The 9,627-nt window shown below is 44.7% G+C and overlaps 1 protein-coding gene across 14 annotated transcripts in view; it reads left to right on the forward strand.

Moving 5' to 3' along the window:
• SVIL (supervillin) overlaps positions 1-9,627 on the forward strand; it is a 242,629-nt gene that overhangs the window by 150,182 nt on the left and 82,820 nt on the right. For 13 of the 14 annotated variants that reach the window (XM_055087714.1, XM_028495943.2, XM_055087713.1 and 10 more), the window contains 3 exons: positions 5,016-5,073; positions 5,188-5,339; positions 8,238-8,913. In XM_055087714.1, coding sequence (XP_054943689.1) covers positions 5,066-5,073; positions 5,188-5,339; positions 8,238-8,913 — 836 coding nt within the window. In that variant the 5' untranslated portion in view covers positions 5,016-5,065. Of the gene's footprint in view, positions 1-2,566; positions 2,684-5,015; positions 5,074-5,187; positions 5,340-8,237; positions 8,914-9,627 lie in introns of all 14 variants that reach the window. The other variant, XM_055087715.1, reaches the window with a different exon arrangement.

The raw sequence follows: 9,627 nt of genomic DNA on the forward strand, positions 1-9,627 counted from the left end.
GCCCCGGTCCGGGAGGATCCCACGTGCCGCGGAGCGGCTGGGCCCGTGAGCCATGGCCGCTGAGCCTGCGCGTCCGGAGCCTGTGCTCCGCAACGGGAGAGGCCACAGCAGTGAGAGGCCCGCGTACCGCAAAAAAAAAAAAAAAAAAAAAAAAAGTGGACAGTTCAGTGGCTTTTGGTAGATTCACATAATCGTGCCTTGATCGGCAGAGTCAATTTTAGAACATTTTTATTTTCCCCCCAAAACCCCTTCTCTTAGCCATCAGGTTTCCCCTTCATTCCTCTAGGTTTGTGATGACTTATTTTAGAAGGTGCTGGTCTTTATATTAGTGGCTGCCATCCAAGTGTAAAAGTTAAAGGGGATTTTACTCCTGGGGAAGAAAGATAAGTCTTCAGAATATTCTGGATCTGGCCTGTGGTATCCAACGCAGGCAGGGAGAGAGCTGTTCTTGGCAGTCCCCCTGCCACTTATATTTCTGTGGAAGATTCTACTGTACTCAGCCTTGGGAGACTGAACTCAACAATAACTTCACCAGAAGGCCTGTTCTCAGAACTAACTGAAGAAACCGTGTTTCCCGAGAAAAGCACCTAACAGACCCAGTTATGCTGAGTATTGGTATTATATGTTATTACAAAGTAGATGAGGCAGTTAAATATTTTCATAAAGTATTATAGCCCTGATGTCAAAGTCCCTTAAATTGCCTCACTCGGAAAATGACCAACACAAGGCCCATCAGAAATAACTGAAGAAATAGACTCACAGAATCCATATTGCTTAGACAAGGGCAGCAGGCTAAAGTCACAGGTATAATAAGGGTAAAAGTCTCAATGCACTTGAAAGCAAAGTAGAAAATTTGTTACGACAGAAGTTAGAGCAGCTGTGCTAGTTTCTGTCTGGGTTTACGGTGATGAATATCACTCTTTTCTGAACCATGTTTTAGTTATATACATATGACACAGCATACCATCAATTGAATTATGGCTTTTGAATCTAATTTTTAAAAAATTCTTATTCCTTGTTTTGAGGAAATAGACACTGAAAAATTTAGAGGTAAAAAGGGCATCAGGCTGCAACCTACTCTTAAATGATTCAGAAAGATTAGTATGTAAATATGTGCATTTGTATGCATGTGTAAATACCCAAAAATATACATATGGAGAGAGAAGAAGAGGGTAAAAAAAATCAATCAAATGTAGTGACAAACGTTAACGTATGAAAGATGTCTTAATTTTTCTGAGTCTGAAATTATATAAAAATTTTAAAGGAAACCTTTTGGGAGATTATAAATAATAATAAACTATATTCAGGACTGGCAATCAGAAGATAACAGTGATAGAACAGTCCGTGGTCTCTATACCTGATACATGGAGTGATGACATGTTTCCACAGTCAGGGCAATTTCCATGATTTTTTAGTATTAGCTTCTTTTCCAGTGCTTTATAATAAACCCAACCAAAACTCAGGGGGGTGCCTAATAAGGACTGCACGTGCCCGTATGAAGGTTTTCTGTTTCCTGGAAAGGAATGAAAAAAGTACACACACATCAGCCATTCAGATAAAGCATCCTTCTCTTTTATACACCCAACATGTTTTCACATGGAATAAGTGACCAGAGTAATTATGTTACATGTGTGTTTTACTAATTGTGCTTTTAAATGGTAGACTTGGAGAAAGGAAACCAAACTCCAGATGTCTCTCTGTTCCTTCTTTTTGCCTTCCACACCGTTTCTTTTCTCTGTTATCTCATGTCTGTAGGCGTGAGGCAGGTCTTGGTCCTTAAGAATTAATTTGTTAGAAAGAATAGACTGAGAGGTAACTTATTTACTGGAGGGATTTTTTATTTTCCTAGAAGATTCACTATAGATTTCCACGAAGAATTAACAAGCTCACGGGCCCATTTAAAGTATAGCTTGATTTATGACCTCATTTTGTTCCTCAGTAAATGATCAGAGAGGACTCTGAGGTTATAAGCCGTGAAATGGTTTTGAGCTTGAATCTAGGCTTGATTGAAAAGAAGGCAGTGCTTGGCTAGTGGTGTCTGTGGTCACCGTAACCCAGGGTGTGGAGGACATCTAGTGAGCGGGCTGCCTATGTGTTATCTTTGTCCTCTCTGTCCTGGGATCAGCGCAGGATGGTAGCAACCCGAAGGGGGCTTTGGAACCCTCTGGGAGCATTTTTGTGGCATTGCACCTGGGGTTGGTTTGGCTTTTAGTAGGGGAGCCAGGGATCCTCAACATCCTACAGAAGAGGGCTCACAACCAAGAAATTTCCCACTTGAGAAGCCGTTAGCGCCCCCATGGTGATCTGTGATCCGCTCCAGAGCCAGCACTCCGAGACCTGTGTGTCAGTTCGATATTATCCTAAGACGTCGTCTACCCGGCAGTGAATGACCATCGGACGACAGTGTTCGCTGGTGGGTTGCCCAGCCTGTCTTGCCCAGAAAGGGACAGTAAGATAATTTGGCTCACCTGCCCTGTCCCTCTCTTTCCTCTCACTGCACCAGACTTCTTGGGGTTCAGTTTCTGTATTCTGACCGTCAGTCTGTCCCCTTCTCATATTGTCTTAGTCCTCACAGAATATCGAAGCAGGGCTGTAAAGGCGGTAGGAGAAGGATGGTTCTGTAGTGGATGGGACATTTACATCGTCTCCCCGTTCGTTGACCTTTCCTTCCGGATTACGGCAAGTAAGAAATGTCAGGAAGGAGCGTGTTGCGTAGCTTTTTCACTGGATTTTTCTTTAATTTCTATAGAAAATTTTCAAATTTTAATGAGATAAAAATGACTTTCAGTCGCAAATTAGCCCCAGAGAAGTCGACTTAATTTTTCCCAGCGGACGTCGTATGCCGCCCTGCGTGCATTACATTCATGTTTTTCATGCTTGCTCTTAGTGCATTCGGATGGTTTATAGACAGCAGAAATTTATTGCTCACCGTTCTGGAGGCTGGAAGTCCAAAATCAGGGCGACAGCATGGTCGGGTCCTGTTGAGGACCCTCTTGCTGGTTGCAAACTGCCAGCTTCCCATGGCCTCCTCACATGGCAATGGGGCTTGGGATCTCTGTCGACCTCTTTATGGGGGCGTCGGTCCCATTCATGAGGGCGGAGCCTAATCACCTCCCTGAGGCCCCACCTCCTGATACCTTCACTCTGGGGGTTAGAATTTTAACGTATGAATTTGGGGGGGGCGGGACGTACACACATTCAGACCGTAGTCTGCCTAGTGGAAATCATTTAGGGGAAAAGGCAACATGCCATTGTACTACTCAGACCGTATTCGTATACCCCATTTCTCAGTTACGGGTTGGGGGCACGGGTTTACGACAGACTTCAGAGTCCTTGGAATTTGGTTTCAACCGCTTCTGGAGCAGTTTTATGCAAGATACAGCTCCATTCTCTGCTTTGGGGCTTCAGTAATTCATTGATACTCCTCCTTGAAAATATTTTCAAAATGTGTGCTACCAGCCGTGAAAGTTTTATCACCATTGTCTCACTAGAGCTCATTTGTTACCTGGGACGCTGCTCTAAGCCACACTTCCTCCAAAGGCAGGAGGTACCACGGTCACCAAACCCTTGCCTTCTACACCGGAACGCGAGAAGCCAGGCGCCCACCCCCAGCGGCTCCGGTGCCTGCAAAGGCCACTGGACAGAGAGGCTTTTGAGGCCAACTGTCTTTTGAAAACAGTCAATCCAGCTAACTGTTCAGGTGGCTGTCATTTAAAAACAAATTAATCAATAGAAAGGTGGCTGGCATCTCTGAACACAATCAAAGGACAGTATAAAAGTCGTGTGTGCGCGCGCATGTGCGGTTTTGACTCGCTACTAAAAGTAACCACTTAGGGACTTCCCCGGCGGTCCAGTGGGGGAGGACTCGGTGCTTTCACTGCCGTGGATCGGGTTCAGTCCCTGGTCGGGGAACTAAGGTCCCACGAGCCGCGCGGCAGAGCCGAAAATAAAAATAAGCACTTAAAAAAATCAAATGGAAATTGAAGCCGATGAAAATTAAATTCCGTGCATTCATACCCTGTCCTGTGAGTTTCTGCTCGGACTCGCCTTGCAAATGTTTGGTGGGCCCCAGGGCTCTCACAGCTCTCTGTTCCTAGGACCTCAGCGGGAGCTGGTCAGATGAGGCCTTATGAATTCACGTGATTGAGGAGGAGACGAGGAGAGAGACCTCTGTTCTCTGCCGAGTTTGGCCATTTCTCCAGAGAAACCATTGTTTGGCCTCTCAGTGCGATATCCTTGTGGCCTGTGTCACGGGAGACCCTCGCAACATCAGCGGAACGCTCGTCTGATCTCCCGGCGTTGCCGGGAGAGTAGGGGTTGTTACCTTTTCCATCGTCCACCTGAATTACAGCCAGGAAGCAAATGTGAACATTTCCTTCCAGGGAAAGCCTGTAAGGGGAGGCATAGGAACTGGGCTAATCTAAACTGTAGTTGATCACGGTGTGCAGTCACGCACCGTTAGAAACCCCACCAGGTAGTTACAGATCTTTACAGGTCAGCGACGGGTGACCTAGGAGTGCTGTGAGCTCCTGACTGGTGGGGCTTGCTGGTGGCACATGGGGGTTCATAGTACTTTAGTCTCTGCTTTTGCACGTTTGCAGTTTTGCATGATGGAAAGCTTGAAATACTGTGCTAAACCTAATAAAACTAAAAAACAGATAGTGAGATTTGTGCTGGCTAGAGAGAGAGATTAAGGGTTAGGCTTCCTCTGGCTCCCCGGGATGAAATAGAACTCACTCCTATTACTCCATGGTTTTACTTCTTAGACCAGCCTGTGACACGTGTGTGTGTGTGTGTGTGTGTGTGTGTACACGTACTCATCTGGCATCTGCCTCTGCCTATTATAAGACAGTCTGCAGGAACTGTGTCCGTTTTGTGTATCACTGTTGCATGGGAGCCATGAACAGAAATCTGAGTTCCATAAATAGATGTTGCATGAATGAATGAATGAATAAAATGAATGCATGACGACTAAATACTGGACTATCCTTTTCTTCTTTTTTGTCTTATTTTAGTTGCAGAATTAAGAAAAATCTTTGAACCAAAGAGGAAAGAATTTTCAGACATGAAAAGGTAAGATGTTCGTTGTACATAATTAGGAAGTAGAAGAGTTTGCAAAGCAGTGTCCAGTGTTGCCTGAGAACTGATGTCCGTGGCTCACCACACCTTTGCTGGTGTCTCGCACAGAAAAGAAAGAATTGCCAGGCGCCTAGAAGGAATTGAAACGGACACACAGCCCATCCTCTTGCAGAGCTGCACGGGCTTAGTGAGTCATCATCTGCTGGAGGAGGACCTGCCCAGATACACGCGCGCCACAGACCCAGCCAGTCCTCACATCGGTGAGCTTGGGGCCCGGTGGCCTGTCACCAGCCTTTTCGATCCAGCACTCCTGGAAAATGAGATGTTCCAAGAGCGTGAATTGTGTAGATGTAGTGTGTATTAAATCTGTGTGTTTGTTCAAACCGGCAGCAACACCTGTGTCAGCTCTGCCACACCTCCCAGGTGTGGTCCTCCAGTGTCACAGCAGTGAGGAGTGACCCCCCAGCTGAGTAATTGCTGACCAGGCATTGGTCTCCCACACCCCGCCCCCCCCCACCCGCCCCAGACCATCCCAGGGCAGGAACTGTGTCTCTCTCTCCATCCCCTCAGGGCCCCAGCTGTCAGAGACCCTCACGTTTGTTTGGGAAAGGGCTGAGTAAGACAGGCATCTCTTATAATAGGTTTAAATAGAATGCCCAGATGCCCAGCACAGGACAGCGTTGCTCTCGGCAGGGAGCATGGAAGAGCAAAGCTGGACCTCGAATGACTGGGGCTCTCACTCTTTGTGTTTATGCAACAAACATCCTATTTAAGTTATTTTAGTAGGTGTAATTTTAAATGCATCATGTATTTCTTTCATATTGAGCAGCATGTCAAACATGACTTAGCTTTTCCTTGGTTACTCAGACGTTGGTGTAGCATCAGATAGTCCACGTGACCTTGGGAGAGGCTGACGCACGCGGGGCTGCCCTTCCTGCCCTCCCCGTCCCTGGCTCTGCGGCTCTGTGCTGCTGTTCTTATATCCGGTGTTTTCTGGTTCCTTCCTCAGAGAGAGATGCTGGTCTCCCTTCGTGATTTGATAAGTTTGCCTGTCTCTACAGTTTCTGGTTTTCTGTGGTCAGAAAACTAGAGAACTAAGATTCTTTTTTACATACGTGAAGAAGCAAGAGTAGACAGAGTACCAAGATATATGGCCAGAAATAAACCCTAGTGCATATAAAATGTTAATCCACGTATTATATGATCATTGAAGCATCACGTTAGTAAGAAAAGGAAGAATTATTTAATAAACCGGTAATGGGAAAATGGGACAGCAGTGGGGAGGGACTATGTCCCCTCCTCACTTCCTACCCAACACAATAATAAGGTCCAATTAATCACATGATGAATTTTAAGAGAATAATTAAAAACAGGAAAACAAAGGTGAATATTTAGTTCCAGCTGAATGGAAAAGGACTTTCAAAACACTGAAACAGCTGTAGAAATCGCCAGTGACCAGGTCAATTGACTTGACTACATAACTAATTAACATCTGTGCTTCAAAGAAAATCTTTGACTTCGCAGAAAATTAAGGAAGTTTGAAAATATCCATGAAGAAGATAAAGAGCTCATATTCCTACAAAATTTTACACAAAACAATAAAAATGACACTATGACTTAAAAGAATATAGAGCAGTAAGGTTGACCGGATAGTCCAATGGAGAAGACGACGATGATACAAATGGCTACTAAATAATTGAAAAATGCATGCGTCCTCTTTTTCTAGTAATCAAAGGCAATTTTTAATTTAATTAAAATTTTTTTGGAGAAACATGGCATCATGATAAACATTTTTTAAAATGTGGAACTATTTATATAAATCCAAAATAGAGATATAAAGATGAAGTACAACAGATACAGATAGATAATAAAGTATTATGTGATTATTTGGTAGTCTCATATATAGTTTTATGTATTACGTTTGTGCTTTCTTTCTTAAATTTTTTTATTGAAGTATAGTTGATTTAAAATGTTGTGTTAATTTCTGCTGTACAGCAAAGTGATTCAGTTATGCATATGTATACATTCTTTTTCATATTCTCAAAGGCGAGTTTTAAAATTAACACTCAGTGTTAGCGAGAGAGCATACATTGCAGATTCCAGTGTAAATCGATTCAGGCTTTACAGAAATTAATTTGACAGTCTAGCACGTGTCTTCAAATGATGTGTACCTACTGATAAAGCAATTCTACTTTTATGCAACTATCTTTTGTAATAGTAATCAGAAAATAAGATGGACTAAAAGCTAGAGTCAACTTAAGTGCCCAGAAATATGAGAACGGTTAAATTGATTCTGGAATGCCTATAGTGTAAAATATTATGAAGCCTTAAAATAAAATGATGTCTTCAGAATAAGATTTCCACACTTAGAAAAATGTTTTATGTAGGACATTAAGGTTACATAAAATGTGAGTTATTTTATATAGAAGAAAAGGAAATCACTTATATAAAAAGAAGAAATCACTTATATAAAAGACTAGAAAGAATATATAGAAAAGTTTAGCAAATTATCCATTTATTTATCACTGATTATTATATGTTAGTGATTATCGGTGATTTGGAGGTTAACCTTCCTATGTTTTCACTGTAGACCTTTTCTACATCAAGCATGCAGAGTATAATTGGAAAAAGCCACTTCTGTTAAAAAAACAAGAACAAAAACCGAAAAGCACAGCCACCCCTGGCGGATGTTGACATGGGCCGTTATTGTTACGGTTACTATCAGATCCTGTGTGGTTTCCCAGGAAACCACTATCCATCACTCGTCAAATTACAGCAATTCGAATATCTGTTATCTTTTCTAGAGGAGTCTGAACTCGTCCTCTGGCCTCACACGTGAACTGTTAAACTCAAAAGCAGAAAAGTAAATAAATAAGGGGAAATCGGCACTGAACTAGAGTGAGGGCTGTCGGGGCCGAGCTCCGGCTGAGGCCATGCTTGACGCAGCTCACGCAGCCCATAGAGCGTCACAGCCTTTATGTAATTCACTGCAGCCCTCAAACTTCTTCAGCATCCCAGGTAAATCATTTTAGGCAGCTACACGTAAGTGAGAAATTGGACCTTCACAGCCTGGGCGCTCGGAGCGTATTGTGTACAGAGCAGAGTAGAATAACCACATTTTGTTATTTGCTTGAAATCTGTGTGTGATCTTCCTGTAGGCCAATCAAATGAAGAGGAAGAAACTTTGGATTCTTCCTTAGGAAAGCAGACTCGATCCAAACACTGCACAGAAGCCTCGGGCATCCATGGTGACTCCCCCTACGGTTCCAGCATCATGGACACCCAGAGCCTAGAGTCCAAAGCCGAAAGGATCGCCAGGTACAAAGCAGAGAGGAGACGGCAGCTGGCAGAAAGGTATGGGCTCACCCTGGACCCGGAAGCCGACGCCGAATCTCCGTCTCGATACACGAAGTCCAGGAAGGACCCTGAGACTGCTGAGAAAAGGGGAGGAAAAAGTGACCGATCTGCTGAGTCCAGCAAAGACTCGGGCGCTTGCTACTCCAGGACCGAGATCCCGGGTCTCAGGAGCTGCATGGCTGAGTCCCAGGACCATGCCCTCCACCGGCGCGATGGTGTTTCCGACACAGAGGTGCCGCTCGACGTAGAAAACCAAAGACGAGGTCAAGAGCCCAGTGCCACCGGGCCAGCCCAAGACCTGCCCCCCGCGGGGGAGGGCTCCTCATCCTTCCCGTTCTCCGGGCGAGACTGCGCCCACGGTGAAGTGCCAAGGTCCCCAAAGCCAACGCGCAGCCTGCCCGGCCCGTCACCTGGGCAGCCGGCCTCTCCGAGCCACTCCACAGGTGACCTGCCGCTCCCCGCCGAGGCTCGAGCCAGGTAAGCGCTGACCTGCGGACACCCGCGTCCCCTCTGCCACTGCTGTGTCTGGGGTCTGGGGGTCCTCAGCGCTCTGCGGAAGTCTGGGCTCACCTCAGAAATAACGCGATTTATGGTTTTTTAATTTCCGCAGTCTCAACACAGGTTCTACGGAAGCAGAAAGCTTCCTGGTCTTTGTTATTTATATAATTCTTGGTATGTTCTTTTTTAAAAGAATAAATGGAACAGGTGTCATGGGGACACACTTTCAGGACCTTTTTTTTTTTTTTTTAACATCTTTATTGGAGTATAATTGCTTTACGTTGTTGTGTTAGTTGCTGCTGTATAACAAAGTGAATCAGCTTTACGTACACATGTATCCCCATATCCCCTCCCTCTTGAGCCTCCCTATCCCACCCCTCTAGGTGGACACAAAGCACTGAGCTGATCTCCCTGCTGTATGTGGCTGCTTCCCACTAGCTATCTGTTTTACATTTGGTAGTGTCTGTATGTCCACGCCACTCTCTCACTTCGTCCCAGCTTACCCTTCTCCCTCCCTGTGTCCTCAAGTCCATTCTCTACATCTGCATCTTTATTCCTGTCTGCCCCTAGGTTCTTCAAAACCATTTTTTTTTTAGATTCCATATATATGTGTTAGCATACGGTATTTGTTTTTCTCTTTCTGACTTACTTCACTCTGTATGACAGACTCTAGGTCCATCCACCTCACTACAA

The sequence above is a fragment of the Physeter macrocephalus genome, chromosome 11 (genome assembly GCF_002837175.3).
Source record: "Physeter macrocephalus isolate SW-GA chromosome 11, ASM283717v5, whole genome shotgun sequence".
NCBI lineage: Eukaryota > Metazoa > Chordata > Mammalia > Artiodactyla > Physeteridae > Physeter > Physeter macrocephalus.